The 21440-nt window shown below is 36.4% G+C and overlaps 2 protein-coding genes across 2 annotated transcripts; both read right to left on the bottom strand.

The window, feature by feature from the left end:
* Nucleotides 1-2273: 2273 nt before the first annotated feature.
* LOC132168492 (proline--tRNA ligase, cytoplasmic-like) lies at nucleotides 2274-10268 on the bottom strand. Its single transcript, XM_059579479.1, has 13 exons — nucleotides 10112-10268; nucleotides 9308-9401; nucleotides 9053-9138; nucleotides 8135-8227; nucleotides 7728-7844; nucleotides 7108-7295; nucleotides 6382-6448; nucleotides 5082-5204; nucleotides 4818-4970; nucleotides 4411-4695; nucleotides 4044-4262; nucleotides 3183-3276; nucleotides 2274-2612 (listed from the first exon to the last, which is right to left on the bottom strand). The coding sequence occupies exons 2-13, from the start codon at nucleotides 9384-9386 to the stop codon at nucleotides 2548-2550; spliced, it is 1569 nt and encodes a 522-aa protein (XP_059435462.1). The 5' UTR covers nucleotides 9387-9401; nucleotides 10112-10268; the 3' UTR covers nucleotides 2274-2547.
* An 877-nt stretch (nucleotides 10269-11145) lies between these two features.
* Nucleotides 11146-16565, bottom strand: LOC132168491 (protein transport protein SEC23 A). The gene is made up of 6 exons (XM_059579478.1): nucleotides 16472-16565; nucleotides 15300-16320; nucleotides 12482-14302; nucleotides 11881-11997; nucleotides 11694-11765; nucleotides 11146-11500 (listed from the first exon to the last, which is right to left on the bottom strand). Exons 2-6 carry the CDS (start codon nucleotides 15786-15788, stop codon nucleotides 11363-11365), a joined length of 2637 nt encoding a protein of 878 aa, XP_059435461.1. The 5' UTR covers nucleotides 15789-16320; nucleotides 16472-16565; the 3' UTR covers nucleotides 11146-11362.
* Between the last annotated feature and the right edge of the window lie 4875 nt (nucleotides 16566-21440).

The raw sequence follows: 21440 nt of genomic DNA, 5'->3' as shown, positions 1-21440 counted from the left end.
ATACCCCATAGAATTTAGTTGCTTTATTTTTTTTTTCCTACGGTTTGATTGATATCATAGGAGGTTCATGTGATTTTGATAATAGATCAAATTAGTTAGTTGACTTAACAATAGTCCACGTGAACCAATCAAATGTTGACATGTGGCACTTACTTAATTTTTTTTTTTTTTAATTTTAAAAAAATTTAAGTAGGTACCACGTGTCAACATTTGATTGGTCCACATGGACTTCCGTTAAGTCAACTAACGGTCAACTGACAAAATGACTAATTTGGTCTATTATCAAAACCACAGAGACCTCATGCGATAAAAATCAAACCCTAGGGAAAAAAAAATAAATCAACTAAATCCTATGGGGTATTTAGTATTTAACCCTTATAATAAATGGGAGGAATACGGATTGAGTATTATTACACATTTCAAATTTATTTCTCAAAAGTTGGTTTCTAAATGATGTGTCACCATCTCATGAGATTTATTATTTGAAAAATGCTTGTTTTATTAAAAAGTTTATTTTTTGGCCATATAAATCTTAGTTGGCAAAGGACACATGGCCCCATTTTAATTTTTTATTGTTTAAAATCATTTAATTTTAAAATCAAAATTAAAATGATAAAAATAAAATAAAAATAAAATAAAAAATAAAAAAAGAGAAAGGGGTGGTCGGCTACCCTAGATGCCCCGAGGCACCCCCAAGGGCCAAACCCATAATTTTTATTATTATTATTATTATTTCCTTTTGGCCCTTGTGGTTGGCCGATCCACCCCCAAGGGCCGTGGGGGTGACTTCGGCTACCCCCAACCAGCCCTTGGGGGTGGTTCGGCCACCCCTTTTTATTTTTTAATTTTTTTTTATTAATTTGTTATCATTTTAATTTTAATTTTTAAAATTAAAAGATTTTAAATAATAAAAAATTAAAATGGGTCATACCACTTAGGATTAAAATGGCCAAAAGATGGACTTTTTAATGCAACCAAGCATTTATCTTATTATTTTGTGATGTGTGTGACCAACTCATGAAATGGTAACACATCATTTGGGAACCAACTTTTGAAAAACAAATTTGAGATGTGTAGCATTTCTCATACGGATCATGCCGTTCAACTCAACAAAATGAAAATACTATTTGTGCGACGAGGAATAACGGTGGCTATTTTTCATACCGTCCATAAATTCAAGACAAATTTAATCAAAAATTAGTAAGTAAAAGTTAAGAGTTTGATTATTTAATTAAATATATTGAGTTAAAATTGATCTATATATAATTTTATACTCATATTTCAACACGACTAAAACCATACATGCAACATTTAAGGGTGAAATTTTTTGTCACAACCCGCGAATCTCACAAGAATTGAACATGAAATAAGTGGATTAAGATTAGGGGGTTTAACCTATTTAATTAATTGAATCAAATTAAAATTGATCTATAATCTTGTATTTATGTGTTGAAACGCTAATTCGAATTGCAATCTCTGACGACAAGAAGAAAAACATCAGTCATATTCATTTATGTCTTGGTTTTCTATTCTCAAACAAATATATTAACAAACTACAAAACTCTTGAAAATACATGAACCACATTTCGTAACCTTTTCAAACCAAAAACAAAAACATCCTCAAAACAAGCTTAACAATTTTCATTCTCATTTTTAAATACACGTGACTAAAAGGAACTGAAGACATTGTCCCATACATGATCTGTATCACTTTTCATCCACAAGTCATTTTATTAGTACTACTTCATCTGTCTTGAAAAGAAAAGGGCCAAAATTTTTATTTACTTCATAAAAGTGGAAATTCTTACTCAACTTATATTATTCCAACAATTTTTTGGAGAAAAAAAAAAATCGCATAACTTATATAATACGCACATTTAGTCATATAAGACTACTACTATTTTTATGTAACCTATTTGGCTACCCTTTTACCCCCTTATTACTATTCAACAGAAAGATTACTGCTTACTTTTATTTTGATATCGGGAAACCTCTACAAGACAAGGCCCTTTTAACTCACCTCGGCAGAGTAAACCTTGGTCCCGTGCACCGCACCCTCGAGAGTTACACTACATAGAACTTGATAAATCACTGACTTTTCATTGAGGATTGTGGCCCCAAGGGATTGTTTACACCTAAGAGGTGTTGAACCTTGGACTTTGAAGGGAGCAAACCTCCAAGACCAAGGCCTTCACCACTTAGGGTGGTCAACCCCTTGGGGTTAGAAAGATTACTGCTTCATGTCACTAAACGGCTTTGAAGTTAAAGAGATAGACAGTTCAAAGATATTAATTCAATCCAAAGCAACATATTATGTAAAAACATATTAGCCTCTTGCATGTAGCAAATAAGTGCTTTGTCGCACTTCTTCAAGCAAAACCCAATATCAAATTGACTACTAACTAAGAAAATACAAAAATTGGATATGTCTATGTGTATGTCTGTATGGAAAATATTGTCCCTCACTAGCTCCTCAGGATTGCTGCTTCCATGGCTTGTTAAATAGATCGAGAAACATCAAAAGAAATCGTGCTAAAACCCAATAATCTAGTAACTCCTGCCCCAGTAGGTCCACTTTTTTGCAGGCTTTCCTGAAGCAAAGCATATAGTACCTGGGAAGAAGAATCAAACAGAATATAAAAACTCCATGCAGCGATATTCAATGAAATGTGTTGATCCGAATGCAATCCTATCGTAACTCTAATAAATTGCTCATGACACATGGATGACTCAGAGGGATTACACAAATACTACACTAGGAATATTTGAGAGAGATTGAAATCAACATTCCTCATTTTTGTGAAACACTGATTTAAGTTCTAGTCGTGGCTGCAATCATTCCCACATTGATTCAGCACAATTGACCAGAGACAACCTTAACCACAACAAATTCACAATTTTGTCCAACAATGATAGAAATCAGAAAATGGGTGAAAGTAGTACCCTTCTTCATGTAATTTACTATTAACGCAACTTTAAACATGCTACTCTCAAACTCTAACTAACACCTTTATCGCCCCTTTCAATTCTGATCATCTTCAGGGGCAAGAACAGGCAAATTTGGAGCAATATTTAATTTGAGCAAAATGGAGAGAGGTTACACAGTCAAAAGTTGATGCTTTAAAGTAATCAAAGAAAAACGATAAATGAAATAACCCTGACATGAAACATAAAGGTTGTACCTTCTGGGAGCTCTGGCTGGTCAAATGGGGAACAAAGACTCTTAGCTGCTCCTATCTCACCTTTTGTCCTTGCTTTCACATCTTTCTCCACCTCCTAAAGAGTTTTTTTTTTTTGAGTAATCGCATTTTATAAAATCACAAAGGGGCACAACCCACACATGAAGTATACGAGAGAGATGCCAATCAAGAAAAATATAAAAGATCAAGAAAATCAAGAACACTAGAAAAATAAAAACATTGTAGGCAACCATCCAGTGGTAAAGGGTTTTGAAAAAAAGGTCTCATCTCCTAAAGAGTTATTTGACAAATAAACCATCTTCAAGCAAATTCATAAAAATGCACAAAAACGAAAACAATAAAAAAAAAAAAAAAAATACAAAGGAGGTTGAAGTAATGTTTTCAACCTCTTGAGACGTCATTCCCTCTAGGCCTCTATTCACAAAATAAAACGTAACTTACTATCCAAATTTGCATAGTGTTGGCATAAAGCAATTTGAAATCAAAAAGTTAAAAGAAATACATTTCATGTATTACATGACTGCAAATCTCCACTGAACCAATTAAAGTTAATTTATACGTTAACCAAAACACAACAATGAAAGAGCATTTATAGGAAGAGATGTATCAGAGGGGAAAACCAGTACAATAAAGTAGAAAACGATTTCACCACACCATGCCTATTTCATATTGTTATTTTAATAAATGAACAATGAAATTGAACATAAAAGGCAATTTAAACACCAGAAAAGTGTAATATTAAAATGACTAAATGAAATTTAATGAAAAACTGTGTGAGATGTACAACTGTACACTAAATCAAGCTATGTACACAAATGTACAAGCTGAAAAAACAGATCATACCTCCTCATCACACCAAGGAGCTAAGATCAATTTCCTTTGGCTGAGCGCTCCCACAAATTCATCCCAAGTTCTTACAGTCTCAACAGAAGCATCTCGTTTTTGTTTAGCGATATCAAACAAGTTTTGTTGAATATTATCCAGCATTTCTTGTACTTGCTCAACCAACTTGGCGCTAGGGATGTCTATTTTTGCTGAGTTGTCACGGCGAACAGCACGTACCTGTGAACAAAATCAGCATGTAAAATTTCTTCCAGTTGATCACCTATGTAATAGAAAACAGAAGACACTAGATGCAACAAAATCTGATACATAATAACCCGATGGAAGAGAGTAACAATATTAGAAAATTCAAGACAGAATAACTGACCTGACTATTTGCCAAGTCTTTTGGCCCAATTTCAATCCTTAAAGGAACACCTTTCATTTCCCAGTGCGAGTACTTCCAACCAGGGGAGTAGTTGTCTCTAAAATCTGCCTTGGCACGAATACCTGCCTTAGACAAGGTATCCACGGTAGCAGCACAGGCATCAAAAATTCCCTTAGTATCAGCATCTTTGTATGGAACAGGAATAACAATAACCTGGTAAGATGCTACTTTGGGTGGCAGAACCAAGCCTTTATCATCACCATGGACCATGACCATCACACCAATCTGAAAAGAATTGATCAAATTAAAAAAGCGGCCACGTGTGGCGGCAGATATCTATAAAATAAAAAATAAAAAAAACTTCCTAACATGAAAATACTCATATCCGACCCACCCATCCAACTTACCGTTCGAGTGCTATAGGCCCACGAGTTCTGCCAGACCATACCCTTCTCTCCCTTCTCATTTTCAAAGTTTATCTCAAACATTTTTGCAAAATTTTGACCCAAACAATGTGAAGTTGCACCTTGTATACCACGACCATTGTTGGGAATAAACGCCTGATAAATAGTACACAGAAAATATAGACACAAGTTTCAGCACAAATAGTGTAAACTTTGTCAAATATGACACGGAATGGATTAAAATGTGCATGTTTAGTTGTTAGGTACCTCAACACTAGTTGTGTATAAGCCACCAGCAAATTTCTCATGTTCACTCTTCCTTCCCTTTACAACAGGGATAGCCAAGAATTCTTCGTAAATACGTCTATAAAGTTCCAAAATATCTAGAACCTGAAATTAGAACATAAGAACAGAATACACTTGTAAACTAAGGTGCCCATGTTCCAATATAGACACAAAATATCAAAATAATCTTTTTAAAGGAAAAGGAAGAAATATATTGAAACTGGAGTTTGGGAACATATAATTTTTTTTTTTTTGATAAGTGCATAGGGCGCCCCTTAGTACACTTTAGGAACATATAATACCTGCCCAAACTAGGCTTTTATTTTATAATTTTATTGATGATAATAAGTTAGAAGTATGTCACTATGTTAATACAGTAGATCTGCAGTTCTAAAATATGATGCTAACACAAAAAGTCACAGATGAGTCCACCACCTATCATGCTTTAAAATTTTCAGAAAAGTTTGTGCCATACACCAATTTTAAGTTTCTGTTTTAACATCGACACATAAACCACAGAAATCAAGTAAAAGACTAAAAATAATATTATTTAAGAAAAAAAGGATCTTAAATGATTTGATTTTTTTTTTCTTTCGTATTTTCTCATCAATTTTCATTATTCAGGATAAATTAAGACTTCATATTGTGAAATACTTCTAGATCCATTAGTTTATTGGAGCTTCTTATCTATTTAATTTCTGATATATAGAATATCGGCTCCCATATATGGTTAACAACTTAACACGATTACAAAGATAGCTGCACCAAATGGTTCATGATCAACAGCTAAGAGTTGGAAGCAATGAATCTCAATATGAAGTAAGCAACTCTAACATAAATAGTTAACAAAAAATCCAATGTATCATAATTGTGAATAAAATGATAATACCCTCATGCACCGTTATATTCTCCAAGCAGAGGAATGACACTGCATCTAGGCACTCCTAGAAAACAAATGTAGGCTAGAAGCATGCAAGAACAAGAGGCAGAGCGGATTGCAATGGGATTAGAAGATGTTAGATGAAGAAAACCCGGTTCTCAAGAAATCCCTAATTAAACTGAAAGGGGATTGACACTTCTAATATTAACGAAATGACCATGGGCATTTAATCTTTTAAATGAATGCAGAGATTAGGAACTTCAGCATACTTTGAGATGAAAGAACATTCAAGATTTTTTTTAAAAAAATAATTACTCGCCAATCTCTTGCATTTCCACCTCCATTAATTTCTATGTAGAGATCTCTACGACAAAAGTTCAGGGATAAAACAAAATTCCATACCTCTGCATCTGCCTCTGCTTTTGTTGCAAAAGCAGTATGCCCTTCCTGCCAAAGGAATTCACGACTCCTACAATCAAAAAAATGCATGCAATATTTTACTAAACAAAATTCTAGATTAATCAAGAAGGCCTTTTATAACTGTCATCGAACCTTAAAGAAGGTTATCACACACTTCAGTAAATTTTTTTTTTTTTTTGATAAGTAAAAAACCCATTTGGTAAAAAGAGTACATAGTCCTCCATAAATCAACAAAGCTTCCTAATGCAATCATACACTTAAAAGAGGGTTATTCTGCACATCATTAGACATGTTTGACACCTAGCAAAAAGAGTACCTAGTTTTGAGGCTCATGTGTAAATCGATTGACAATTTGGGAGGTACAACATAACAAAATCATCCAAAACCTATCAACCACTGCCATGAACTGCTTCACCATGTCATAGATGAAGGGAATAAATGACTTCAAATGAAAATTCCCATACCAAGAAATAAATTGTAAATGGTTTCTACAACAAATGAACAGTAAAAAATGTTGCCAGCATGAATACAAAGGTTCATATACCAACACAAAGACTTGGCTAAGCTTCTACAGTCTAAAATTTGATCAGCTAGCTGACAAAAATTTCACATCATCTCATCACCATTTCAGGAGGCATTGCATGCCATTAACATGGTTAATAGATTTTAAAAAACAAATATAAATGAGCAAATTAGGGAAGAAACTACCTGATAAATGGTGTGGGATTGCTGAATTCCCATCGAACAACATTACACCACTGATTGAGTTTCAAAGGCAAGTCTCTGTGTCCCCTTATCCACTTGGAATAGTAAGGATACATGACAGTCTCACTTGTTGGGCGAATTGCAATAGGCACTTCCAACTCAGACTCCCCAGATTTTGTCACCCACGCAACCTAAGCAAGCCCAACATCAAATGTGGTTAGACCCTTACCTTTTAATAAATGAATTGTCTCATGAAAACAAAAGCACATACAAAATAACAGGTAATAAAAGATTTCCGTCAACCAAGAACAACCGATCTAATATATTTAAGACATACCCTTCTTAAACACAAAAGAAAAAGCTAGATGAACTCTTGTACCGATGAAGAACGCAATAGTAAGAAAAAGTTTCACCAAAAGAAATAAACAATGAACGAAGTAGTTCTGTACTTAGATCAGCAATAATACCTTGTAACCCACAATAAGTTCAGAAAGATTAAGCTTAAATATAAAGTAATATTTCATACAATATAAAATGAGTGTATCCTTCCCAAGATAGCAAAAAACAAAGTATAGTTTTTCTACCGCACCAAAAGATTGCCAAGGACAGATTTCGAATCTCACCTCAGGAGCAAAACCCTCAACATGATCCTTCTCCTTCTGCAATACACCAGGAGAAACAAAAAGTGGGAAGTAGCAATTCTGGATGTTCATTTTCTTTATTTCAGCATCAAAGAATACCTGCACATTGACATTGATGTAAGATTAAATCATGCAGACTATATCAGAAAAAGAGGATGAAGAATAAGAGAAACAAAAAGAGGATTTCAAAAGGAACGCCCATAACTTTCATTTCCACAAAAAAAAAGGTCCATTGCTCTGCAAACCTATAGCTATAACCAGGGGTGGCTTCAAATTTATATCAGTGAAACTACCACTTGCGGGGGAAATTTCAATAAAGCATAGCACAAACATCATCTATGTCAAGCTAGGAACAATTAAAAAGGATTTAAAAAGGGATTTGAACTCACTTGCATGATCTCCCAGATTGACATTGCCCATGGCCTAAGAATATAACAGCCAGAAATATCATAGTACTCGATCAATTCTGCATTGACAACTACCTACACCAAACAATATAAAGAAAATTAACAATAAGGTCCAGAGAATTTTCATATCCACGAACATCATATATATTTTTTTGTTTGATAAGTAATGAACATCATATATTTCACTGAAAACAATAGAAACTATATGGATTGTGACCTCACAATTCCGATAAGAATTTTCGTAATTTTTGTGTGGATATAAACCCCAAAGTACAAACAAGATGCAGAATACATGTCTGTTTCTTTACAAAAGAAAAGGCTAAAAGGGCCTGTCCGAAGCTAACCATCTATATCATCTCATCTCTCTCATGTCTAAAGACACTAAATTGCACAGAGAAACTTATTAAATCATGATGAGAACTATCCCATGCTAATATGGATAAATCTTAGCGTTTTGCTAGAGAACCTATCCCTAATAGATACAAAGGAGGGAAACTTAGCATTACTAACCATCCGTATCATCTCATCTCTCTCAAGTATAAAGACACTAAATCGTTGAAAAATATCTCACACAGAGAAACTTATTAAATCAAGATGAGAATTTTCCCAAGCTAATATGGATAAATCTTAAGTGTTTTGCAAGAGAATCCATCCCTAATAAATACAAAGGGAGGGAAACTTAGCATTACAGTATTCTGATATATATTGTAGTGAGGCAATGAATGGTATGCAATCAAACATGTAAAGCACACTTAATGCTTCGTAATGCACAACTGAAACCTTTTTTTCTTTTTTTCAAGTAAATCAATCTTATCAAAGCGCATCTGAGCATAACCCAAGTATATTGGCAATATACAAGAGAAACACCCACACCAGTGTCCTTGCGATTCAAGAACAAACCTCAGAATACCATTCCCCAAAATTCTCGTCCTTGCTATTGGTTAGACCCAAACCAGTCTCCCTCTTCACCTCTTTCTTTTTGGCCCCTGGAAATTCAGTTACGCAGCATCAGAAGCAGACACATGAACAAACAGTCAGACAAAGACAATCAAATTGGTCAGAAATAACCATGAATGTGAACACATAAATAAATTTGCAGATACACAAATAGCATGAGGCCAAACTAGCCACACTACAATGGGGACAAACACTCACCACCGCTGGCATTAGCTTTTGACTTTTTTCCCTCACCACTGGCATTATCTTTTGATTTTTTTCCCTCGCCACTGGCCATATCCTCGACCTAGTCCTGAGCAAAATACCCAGTAAAAATTAAACGAAAATTATCTGAGAACAAAGGATATGAGACCAAACCCAATACGATACATACAGTAGTTTTGAACATCACCATGAAAACCACAAGCACCAGAATCAGTCAATTTAGATAGACCACCGGACTTACATAGATTCTCAATTTAGATAGACCACCGGACTTACATAGAAAGACATCGACCCATTACATAGATTCTTAATTCAATACCCATTTGGGTTTTCTCATGGAAACGGATAGAAATACTGAAAAATTAAGAAAAAGTGCAGGAAAATTGTAGCAACTGTAGAGAAGTGATAACCGACATCAAGATCTAAGGATAACACGACGGGTTCTATGCAATTGGTCTCAAATCAGCCTGCATTCTCAAAAGTAAGGCAATACCCATCAATGAAATCCTAAAGCACCCCGAGAAAATGAAGAGGAAAAACAGCGTTCTAAGATTTCTGGGCATGTGTAGTTCTTCTAATCTTTGAGGGCCCAAAAAAAAGGTCGACATTCTTCTGTAATGGAATCAACACAACTCTAAAAACTGAATACTATCTCTGAAGAAAGGCTTAGTTAGGTTGGTCAACGAAGAGACACAACATACAGCAATACGCCACAAGCCCACAAGATCCAATTACGACCCTAAACAAGCACATAGAACTAAAATCAGATAAGTAAGTAAATGGATGGATGTTGCATACCAATCCGCTTTGGCTTTCAGGAGTCGTTCCCTTTCTCTCTCCACTCCAGAAATCAACAAAAGAGAGAAAACCCTAAAGAGAGAGTGAGAGTTGACCAGTGACGCCGGCTTCGTCCTAATGCTATATTACTAGTGGTGGCTTATCTTTCCACGGAGCGTAAATTGGAATCACTTCGCCCAGTAAATCAATCGGGTCGGGTTATAAAAAGGGCAAAGCAAGCTATTTTTATTCCTTCCTTAAATTTTAATCATGGTGCGTTTTATGCGAATATATTCTTTTAGAATTTTTTCTTTTTTTAAAAAAAAAAAAAAAAAAAAGTTGAACAGTTTTTATTTTTATGGGTAAAGTCTACTTAACCCCCTCAAATTACTACCCCAATGATAATCTACCCTCCAAACTATTAATTGCGGCAATTTACCCTCCAAGTTATCAATCAATGACAATGTACCCTCACTTTTAACAAAATGACAAAATTACCCTTACTAAAATAAAAACAAAAATACTAAATTTGTTTTTTTTCAAAATCTTAAAGGCATTTTTGTCTTATAAAAATGTGTATAGGGGTAATTTCATCACTTTGCAAATACTGAGGGGTACATTATCCTCGTTTTAGTAATTTGGAGGGTTTATTTTTCGCAATTAATAGTTTGGTAAATTATCTTTGAAATGGTAGTTTGAGGAAGATAAATAAACTTTACCTTATTTTTATTATTCGTATCTTTTGTTATGGCGTTAGGTTTAGGTTTTTGTTATGGCCTTTGATTTGATTGATCACCACCAAATCAGCTTTCATTACCTCATTCGCAAAATCGATCATCACTGCCATCTTTGGCAAATATTGGTGAAGAGAAAACATTAGCCAGATAAAATTAGCTTATTTTCTCAATTTGAATAAAAAAGAGGAACATCTTTATTGATATGTCATAGCCATTTCATCAACTGAGAACCAAAGTGAAGAACAATATTACAAACTCTTAACAGAGTTATGTATAATAAACGTTCCTTTGAAATTAAGAAAAGGAAAAATGGGGGTGGGGGTGGGGGTGTGTGTGGAGAGGGAGATGAGATGGCATCAATATGATCACCACCACCACTAACAGTCGAGAACGCCCTGAGGTACATATCCCTGTTGCCAATGAAAACATAAGAGAAACAAAAGTCTCCCGTATCAGTGATGGAAGGATGCACATTCTTCAGACCCCCTTCCCAGAGGTACGTCAGCCACCAAACTCTCTTTCAAGGACTTCTTTCTTAGCTTGGTTCTGGCGGCACCAATTTCAGACTTCGCATCCACTCGCAGAAGCTAGGCTCATCAAAGTGAATAAAATTGCTTTTCAGCTTCATTCGCTGTTCCGTTGTCAGAGTCCGGAGCTGGGGGAATCTCGCCTCCTGCAACAGTTGGCATCACTCAATATTGTAATCCCTTCATTTTTGGAACAACAGTTGGCATCATTTCCCAAGTTGTTCAATCAAGATCATGTTTTTAAGCTGATGTAAAACCCTCTCTTAACAACTAAATTTGCATCAAACTGCCAAGCAAACTTATTAGAATCATGGAATTAGGAACGTTCTCCTATCTCACCTGCTCGTATGGAGGATCCTTGTGTGCTGGTATCAGCCGAGAAACGAAATACCGAGCCTGAGAGCTCCCCTCCTGTGTTTAAGTCCAGACTATTAGATTCATTTAATTTTTGGAGACCAAATTGAACGGAAAAGAAATATGATGGAGACCAAAATCCTGGGAATCATTAACCATGAAGAAAACAAACCTTAAAAGCAAGGATTCGAGGAGCTGGAAATCGCACTTCAGTTAGCTCTTCAGCCAATGTCCTGCAAGCCGCCAAAGCAGCTGCACTTCTTCCTTCATCAGCTGCAAGTTCAGCACCCTGAATCCACCAACCAACAGGGAAGTGGTTAACCAAAAAATAGTGCAAGACACAACCAACACCGACAAAAAAAATCCAAATCTCTCTCTCTGTGTCAATGACAATCAATCAGATATGTACAGCCTGAACAACACGGCATTTCCCATGATTGTCATCATAATAATAATAGATGGATTGTGGGATTGCAAGGACACCTCTAAATGTGATACATAGCCTACATTGCGCATGATCCCATTCCCTTCTCCTTCCCCAGTCGTATGGCAACAACGAACTACAAACCCCACTCCCAATAAAATTTTTTTAAAAAAAAAAAGAAAAGAAGAAAAGAAAAAAGCCAATGAGAAAATTTACATGCATATCACGGTTCATGTGAAGGGGAGAGAGAGACAGAACAACAATAGCGTGATATACATCATGTACATCATTTAAATCCAAAATAACGATGCCACACTAAAATAGCAGGAAGATGAGTTGACTGGCATACCAACCAAATGAAGACATCTGTGCCATGGTCAAGAACAACTGCTGCATCAGACTGCATAGCCAGGTCATGAGCTGGCAGTTCCTCAAAAGTACCCTTTTCCCGGTGCATTAGACAACGAGGTGCTATCATTCGGAGTGAAAGATCAAAGGATGCATTTAAAAACAAATTCCGTAATACAGACCTCTCATCTTCATGGCCAATAATACTTCCCAAAAGTGGGCCCCTTCTAAGATGAAATAGGAGCTCTGGTAATAACGAGAGCTCTTTGGGGAACCGGTAAAGCTTTGACTTTGGTACTTGGGACCCAAACTTCAAAGCAATGTCTTTAACTCTTTCATCTATTGTTGTTTGCATATCAACTGCATCAGAATAGTTTTTGGCTCGCAAGAGGGTCCTCTTGGCAATAAGAACGGCTGCCACTTCATCTTGAACACTCTCAAGATATGCCGAAACACTATCCACAGTTGGCAATCTAACAGTGATAACTCTGGATATATCAGCTTGATACACATTTGAAAACTGGATTGCAAACTGAAAAAATATGTAATCACTCTTAATATCTCTTTTACTTTCCATGGAAAGTGAGAAGCTCTGCGTTTCTTCAACACTAATCATTTGAATATATAAAGAAGAGTCACTCTTAAAGGTTTCATGAGTATCTACATGTGCCTCTTCACCAGGACCCACAACTTGAGTTATCAGAATATCATCAGAACAGCGTACTTCCAACAAACCATGTGAACCTGCTGCCCTGGTAGATGCTCTTTGCAAGTTTACGCCAAAGGCTTCTCCAAAGTCATCATGAAGAACCAAAACACCCCCAGAAGCTTTTGCGAGAGGCTGCAAAATAGGAACTCTTAGAGGGCATGTTCCAGCACATAAAATGTCAACCACTATATTGTGCCGATGAGCCTCCCGACCTAGTTGATCCATCCATTTCAACGCTGTCTTTTCCATATGAGGATAATTTGGGTGACTTAACGAATGAGGGACAGATCCAGGGCCATAAGTATTAGGTCCACCAGCACACACAATAATTCTGCTATTTCCACCTGACCTTTTAACTACCCCTCGAGACAACTCTGCTGATGGCCCTTGAATGATAGCAAGAGCAACCTCAACTGCTGTGCCCAAGCACCGGTCTCTGGAAGCTTCTGGAAAGTTTAATTTATATGGCCTCAGTGATGAGAATATGGCGTGTGCTACAGGTAGTGAAGCATGAATTTGGGACAAATATATGCCACTTCCATAAATCAATGCTTTCAATGACTCCTGAGTTGGTGATTTGTCACCAGGAAGCACATCAGCAGATGCAATTGATTCCTCTGAAAAATCATAAACTGATACTGTGCGACCAAATAAAATAATTCCTAATTTTGTTGATGGGTGAAGTGAATCAACAAATGCATGTAGGGAGCTCTGTAAGTGCTGAAGGTGTGGTTCATCTAAGCACTCATCTATGACAAGAATAATGGGTGCAGAGATTCTCGAATCGGAAACTGGAATAAAACCGGGTCTCTTGTTAGCAGTTTGAATATAATCAACCACAGGTGATGACAGTTCTGGAAAGTTACGAAGATCTTCCATGCTGGGAGCTACGTATTCACCCTCACTTCCATTCAGTTCACGACAAATAACACACTGCCACTGGCCTGAGCCAGGTAATATGTTGCTATAGATATTTGCATAGGCTCCACAACTTTGACAGCGATGGGGATCACGTTGTATTATTTGAGGACCTGGTGAAACCTCCCTCCCAGGAGAAACCAATGCCCCAAAACCTAAACTGGGTACATTTGCTTGCTTCTTCTGTTTCAAAATCTACATAACAAAATTGTCAAGAGATGAATTCAAAGTAAGCCATAAATAGATGTGGCAGAAAATGCAAATCTTCCAGCTAAACAAAAATTGTTGTACATGCGTGGAATGACATCTACCCAAATGAAAGCATCTTTTTCTTGGGTGGGTGGGTTCCATAGAACCCCCATGCTTTTGGGCTTTTTGACTTGAAGATCCCAGTTTCTAATTGGATGATTTTAAGACGTGCTTTGAATCCTTGTAAATCAAGACTTCATTAACATTTCTGTTAGCTAACAGAAAAAGTGCAAAACACACACATACCCCATGGCCATGGAGGAACCAGCCACGGAAGGAAGAGGCCCATTGGCCAGAGACCCACGACTTGGCTGTGGGTCACCAAAGCTAGTAATCCATAGTCTGAGGAAACCCACAGCCATGGGTCTCCATGGCTAAAAAGCCACGGCCACAGCTGTGGGTGGGTCTAAGGAGCCCACAAATGTAGGTCTAGAGGCCCAGGGCTGTGCATCTGATTGTGGGTCTCCAAGGCTAAAGACCTACCGTCATGGGTTTCCATTGTCAGGGGAGGCAGTGGGTCTCTGGCCATAGTCATAGAGGTTGGTACTTCATGTCCTCCTCCATCATCAGAGGTGTGATTTTTATTTTATTTTTACTTTTTTAAACTTTTTATTTAAGAGGCACAATTGTATTTCTACACTCTCTTCAGTTATCCATTTCATGGAAAGGCTAATGTAGGTTTTGATTTTCAAATATTCAAAGCATTGGTCTTAAAATCATTAAATTAGAAATTGGGGTTTCAAAGTCAAAATAAGCTAAAGCACCAAGGTCCGGTGGCATATTTTCACAACATTTTATAGTAACTACCAGTTGAAAGAAATTAAGTTCACAAAATTAAGTTTACAGTACAGGTACCAAAATATACAAGCTAAGAAAAAAATATGATTGATCATGAAGACTGATGCCTTAGTCTTTGAACCAAACAGAACAAGATAGATGATACCTTATGAGCTGAAAATAGAACATATGGTAATTCCCCAGTTGGCACCGAGTTCTCTGTACCATCAGAAATTTGTTGCTGCAACTCACCCGATCCATTTGAAAGGTTGGGAGGTGAAGACGTTGGCAAAAATGAACCCGAAGAAAATGCAACTGGCTGAGGAGATGCAGGCGAAGAGCGGAAAGGCACAGCAGCAGGGCGAACAGGTGAAGTAAAGACAGGAGGTCCAGGGGGAGTGCTTAAATGGGGAATGGGGCTGCCACTTTTAACACCATTGGCTGGAGATGGTACATTTGAGCTTTCTATTGAAGGTGAAGGACTCTGACCTTGTTGTAATTTTGGTGGAGGAAATCTGGGAGGTGTGGGAGAAATTGAAGGAGGAGGAGGAATTCGAGGAATTGGACTTTCCTCAGCGTGAGGGTTTGATGTGTCCGGGTTTGAGGGAGTGATAGAAACAGCGTACCCGAGGGAAGGCTGCGGTGGATTAGCCATTGAAATACAAAGTTCTCTATATCAAAAACAAAAACAAAAAATACTCGAGGACCCAGAATCAAGAACGGGATTGTACAGTAACTACAAAGAATACAATCCCAAACCGAGTCCTACAAAGGAGACACAGAAAGTTTTTTGAGTTGGAAGGCAAATTCAATTTATTCGTATAATCTCAATTAAGAAATAACAAAGAAACAAGTTGGCAAAGTACTGATACACAAATCTCAAATGGATCTTATTCTAGCCCTCGATTTTGCATAAAGAATTAACAAAAATAAGGTCTTTGATCAACTAAAACCCCAAAACAAGATAAAACCCCAGGGATGACAAGCAACAAGAACGAATTTTGATTGACACCCACTTCAAGATATACAGGGCAGAGTCAAGAACAGGATCTAGAGCACCAAAATTTCACCTCCCCAGATTCAAGCCCAATTCTTACCAAGTTTTTATTAAAACCTGGTCATCTGGCCCTCTTATCTCTTCACAATTGAAGCTTCCCCACAGAACCCCTTTCCACGTAGAAATCCAGCTGAACCAAAAAAAAAAATCCAACTATTTGTTATTAAAAAATAAAAATCAAATTCTAAATAAAACCACGTCTGAACAAATCTAGGGTTATTTGAAAAGGGAAACCATCTAATGGGAAAGAATTAACCTCACCAAAAATGAGAATTACGTACCTGTGAGGGACAGAGAATTGTGAAACAGAGGACCGGTTTTTAAAAATCAAAGACCATTATTTGACTCATTTTCTATTCTGAGTTCTTGACTTAAAATACCTTTTCTTCTTTCCTATTTTTTTTTCTTTTTCTTGCCTTCTTCCCCTCTCTTCTCTCCCTCTCTCTCTCTCTCTCTCTCGGTTGACGTAGGTTTTTATGACTCTAGGGAGCGCATAGGCTGGCAAGGCTGTACATGTTTTTTTTTTTTTTTTTTTTTTTAACAGCTGGCACAGCTGCTAGTTTTTGATTGGGGGATGCTGATGATGTGGGATTTTGTGACGTGTTCAATGAAGGCGGATTAAGGTATCCGACTACCCGTAACCGTAAGATTGGTGGTTGGTTCCATTCCATGGGCATTTTTCCCACCAAATCAAACCAACTTCTCGGAATTAAAAATCCAAAACTCCCAGAGACTAACAAATATCTAACATTAATTCTTACATTTGCAACTTTAAAATCATTTTTGAAAAGTAATTTTTATATTAAAAATTTACCAAACATGTCTCATCATTTCAAAATACAAAAACTTTAATTACAAACGGATTAAAACATCAATCTAATCAAAAGCTAGAGTTTAAACAAAAGAAACATAAATCAATTTAGCAATGTTATAAATGCTCTCAAAATTATGATATTACATTTCTGCTGAAATTCTTCTCAGTAGGAAATTAAAAAAAAAAAAAACTAAACTAAAAAACACGAAAAATCTAAAACTAATAAAAAAAAAAAAAAAAAAATCAAGCGTTGGCCAATTTTTTTTTAAACCAATTTATAAGAAAAAATTTTAAAAAAAAAATTGACTTTTTTTTATAAAAATTGAAATTTTTCGTTTTTTATTTTTATTTTTGTTTTATAATTTTATTTAAATAAAAATTTACGTTTAAAAAAAAAACAAAATTTTCGTTTAATAAAATGAAATTTTTTGTTTTTTAGAACTAAATAAAAAAAATAGTTTTTTTTTTTAATAAAAATTTCCGTTTTAAAAAAAATAAAAAAATTTTGTTTAAAAAATATTATTTTTAAATTAAAATATTTCGTTTCTAAAAAAAAATCAATTTTTTTTGAATTTATAGGGGTATTTTTGTCTTATTGAGAAATCTATAGGGGTATTTTTGTCTTATTGCTAGTCTTAAGGGGGACATTGACAATGTTTTAGTAGTTTGAAGGGGATATTGTCACAATTGAAAGTTTGGGGGAACATTGTCAATTGAGTGGTAGTTTGAGGGGGGTATGTGGACTTTACCTTAAACTTTTTTTGTTTTGTTTTTTTTTACATGTCCGCATAAGAGAGAGGAGGAAGATTCGGACTAATGATACCGTTTCATTAGGTATGGTCACAACCGATTGAACTACCTCTTGAGGACAAAAGAAATAGAAACTTAACTCTAATACAAAATTCTAACAATAAAAAATGAATAACGTGCACCCACATAAGTTTTGATCTCAAAATAAGAACCATAAGAAAAATGAGATATAGATTAAAAAGATGAACTTTCACCTTGTGAGGCTTTGAAACTCCCAGAGACCCTTCACAACTACTGTATTTCTCTGTTTCTTGCTATTCTTTTTGTTCGTATCTCTTTAGAACACTCATGGAGGCTAGATTTCGCTAAAATGTGAATTTATAAGCTCATATGAGAACATTGAAAGCACTTATAATTGTGCATTGTTGGTGTAGAAAAAGACAACAGAAAAATAATTGTAGAGAAAAAATTTGTATTTCTGATGTATATTTAATTGTACAATAGAATGACTTATTTATAGTTGAATGGAGCCCTAAAAGAAATGAAATACAATAATTACAAAATCATATAAAATCAACATATTTACAATAATGAATACGGTATCAAATATTTCTATAATATATTGAGAATATTACGGGAATATAATATTCTAATATCTCCCCTCAAACTCTAGGGGGCGAAGCCAACTTGAGTTTGGAGATAAGATCAATGAGTCGTCCCGGTGAATGAGATTTGGTAAAGATGTCAACCAATTGATCTGCATAAGTGACAGAATGAAGATATAAAATACCATGTTGAAGATGATGGTAGATGAAATGATAATCAATCTCGATATGTTTTATGCGCTCATGGAAAACATTATTATGAGCAATCTGTATGGCACTTCGATTGTCACAATAAATAGGAGAATTAGTGGACTGAGAAACACCCATGTCAGACAAAAGCCATCGTAACCAGAGAAGTTCAGATGTAGTGTCAGTAAGAGCACGATACTCAGCTTCAGTACTAGATCGAGCAACAACAGATTGTTTCTTACTGCGCCATAAAATTAAAGAAGTTCCAAGTAAGAAACAATATCCAGTGGTGGAGCGACTATCAATAGGATCACCAGCCCAATCAGCATCAGAGTAGGCTCGGAGCTCAAGAGATGAATGAAAAGAGAAGTGAAGACCATGAAATATCGTGCCCTTGACATAGCGCAAAATGCGAAGAACAATAGCATAATGAGTAGATCGAGGTGCACTCATAAATTGACTCACCAAATGAACAGCATAGGCAATATCAGGACGTGTAACAATAAGATAAATGAGACTACCTACTAGCTGCCTGTAGAGAGTAGCATCTGATAAAGGCTCACCATCCATGGCTAGAAGTTTGACATTGGTCTCAAGGGGGCTGCTCGTTGTTTTACTGTCTATCAGACCTGCTCAGGAAAGTAGATCAGATGCATATTTGGCTTGAGAGAGATAATAACTGTCATTACTCGGGAAAGTGTCCCCCAAGTCCTTCATTTCAAAATTTTGGCTAAGGAAAGATTGAATAGCACAAATGCCTGAAATGTCATCACTAGTAATAATCATATCATCTACATAAAGAAGGATAATGATAATACCATTACCAGTAGTCCGAAAAAAGAGAGATGAGTCATAAGAACTAGAAACAAAGCCTTGTTGAGCAACCACAGAACTAAACTTGGCAAACCAAGCACGAGGAGCCTGCTTGAGACCATAAAGTGCCCGACGGAGTCTACAAACTTTGTGTGGCGGATGGTGATAGCCAGGTGGTGGGTGCATATAGACTTCTTCTGTAAGATCACCATTGAGGAATGCATTTTTAACATCCATCTGAAATAACTGCCAATGACGAACAGTAGCAACTGCAAGTAAGGATCTAACAGAGGTCAGTCTAGCAACAAGAGCAAAAGTCTCCTCATAGTCAATACCATACTCCTGAGCAAAGCCTTTCATAACAAGAGGAGCCTTATAGCGTTCCAGAGATCCATCTGCCCGAGTTTTAATTTTATAAACCCACTTACATCCCACTGCAAACTTCCTAAGAGGCAAATCCACTAAGTCCCATGTATGTGTTTTAAAAAGGGCATCTAGTTCATCGGACATAGCTTTCTGCCAAAAAGGGTCAGCACTAGCCTCACGATAAGAGTGAGGTTCGTGAAGAGCAAGAACAGAAAAACAATGATAATCATGGAAATGGGCAGGTGATGCTCTTACCCTATCGGAGCGACGAGGTTTATGAGAAGGCTCGGGAGTGTATGATGCAGCAGGAGGATATGTAGTCCATTCAGACAAATTAGAAGCAGCTGTAGAAGGTTCGTCCAATGAGCTTGAGTTATCTGCAGATGATCTAGGAAATAAGACAATAGAGGGATTAGTGAAGACAGGAGAATATGCGAAGGAGGAATGCCGAAAATGCATTTGACTGGTGAACATTTTATGTTCCCAAAACTCCACATGACAAGAGATCCGAAGTCGTCAGGCAATGGGGTCATAGCAGCGATAACCTTTTTGAGTGATGCCATAACCAAGGAAGCAACACAAGCGAGAGCGGGGTTCAAGTTTGGTATGCTCATGTGGAGGAAGAGTGACAAAACAAATACAACCAAAGACACAAAGCAAAGAATAGTTAGGTGTGCTACCATACAAGCGCTCATAAGGAGTTTCGTTGTGAATAGTCGAGGAAGGCACACGATTAATCGTGTAAATAGCTGTGAGAGCAGCCTCACCCCAAAATCGTTCAGGAAGTGAGGCAGAGATGAGAAAAGCTCTTACAGTGTCTAAGATGTGACGATGTTTGCGTTTTGCACGCCTATTTTGCTGAGAAGTGTAAGCACAAGAATAATGAGAGGGTCCCATTTTGTTTTAAAAAATTTTGAAAAGATTTCTTATTATACTCCATAGCATTATTTGAACGAAAAATTTTGACGGTACGAGAAAATTGGGTTTGTACCATTTGATGAAAATTTTGATAAACTTGAGTGAGTTCAGCATCATGCTTTAATAAATATATCAAAGTATAACGAGAATAATCATCAAGAAAAATAACAAAATAGTGAGATCCTCCCTCAGTGGGAACAGGGGCAAGCTCCCAAATATCAGAATGAACCAAATCAAATGGTGCAGAAGATGAAGACTCACTTTTATTAAAAGATAAATGTGTTTATTTTTCAAGATGACAAGAAACACAATCAAAAGATTTTACATTTACTGATCCTATATGACCTTGAGATGCAAGAAGTTGGACACGTGGTAGAGAGGCATGACCTAAACGAGAATGCCATAAGTTGGAAGAGGCAGTGAGTGTTGTGACAGCAGCTGCTAAGTGAGTAAGAGTTTGCAGGAATGAAAGCTCAAAAGACGTCTAATCTTATGGCCGATCCCAATTAGTTGACCCGTCTGTAGATCCTGCACATCAACATCCCTATTAGAAAATGTCAACTCCAAACCTAGTTCACAAAGTTGGCCAACTAAAAGAAGATTTAATGACAATTGGGGAACAAGATATGTGTTATCAATAGACAAATTAGGTGAAGAAATAGACCCACTGTGACTTACAAGTAACCTAGAACCATCAGCAATATAAATGACAGGATTGGGAGAAAGGGTAAACTTTTTGGAAAATAAAGTGGGGTCAGGGGTCATATGATTACAGCAAGCAGAGTCGATGAACCA

This window comes from Corylus avellana, chromosome ca2 (genome assembly GCF_901000735.1).
Source record: "Corylus avellana chromosome ca2, CavTom2PMs-1.0".
NCBI lineage: Eukaryota > Viridiplantae > Streptophyta > Magnoliopsida > Fagales > Betulaceae > Corylus > Corylus avellana.
The sequence above is the reverse complement of the archived record's forward strand: the minus strand, read 5'-3'. Positions and strand labels throughout refer to the sequence as shown.

Excerpts from the sequence above, each read along its gene's own strand:
- LOC132168492 (XM_059579479.1), bottom strand. The coding sequence starts at position 9,386 with ATGGCCAGTGGCGAGGGAAAAAAATCAAAAGATAATGCCAGTGGTGAG. Across the intron at positions 4,971-5,081 it reads TATACACAACTAGTGTTGAG|GCGTTTATTCCCAACAATGG; the intron begins GTACCTAACAAC and ends ACTATTTATCAG. Across the intron at positions 4,696-4,817 it reads GGGCCTATAGCACTCGAACG|ATTGGTGTGATGGTCATGGT; the intron begins GTAAGTTGGATG and ends AATTCTTTTCAG.
- LOC132168491 (XM_059579478.1), bottom strand. The coding sequence starts at position 15,788 with ATGGCTAATCCACCGCAGCCTTCCCTCGGGTACGCTGTTTCTATCACT. Across the intron at positions 11,998-12,481 it reads CAGATGTCTTCATTTGGTTG|GGTGCTGAACTTGCAGCTGA; the intron begins GTATGCCAGTCA and ends TGGTGGATTCAG. Across the intron at positions 11,501-11,693 it reads AGGATCCTCCATACGAGCAG|GAGGCGAGATTCCCCCAGCT; the intron begins GTGAGATAGGAG and ends CAACTGTTGCAG.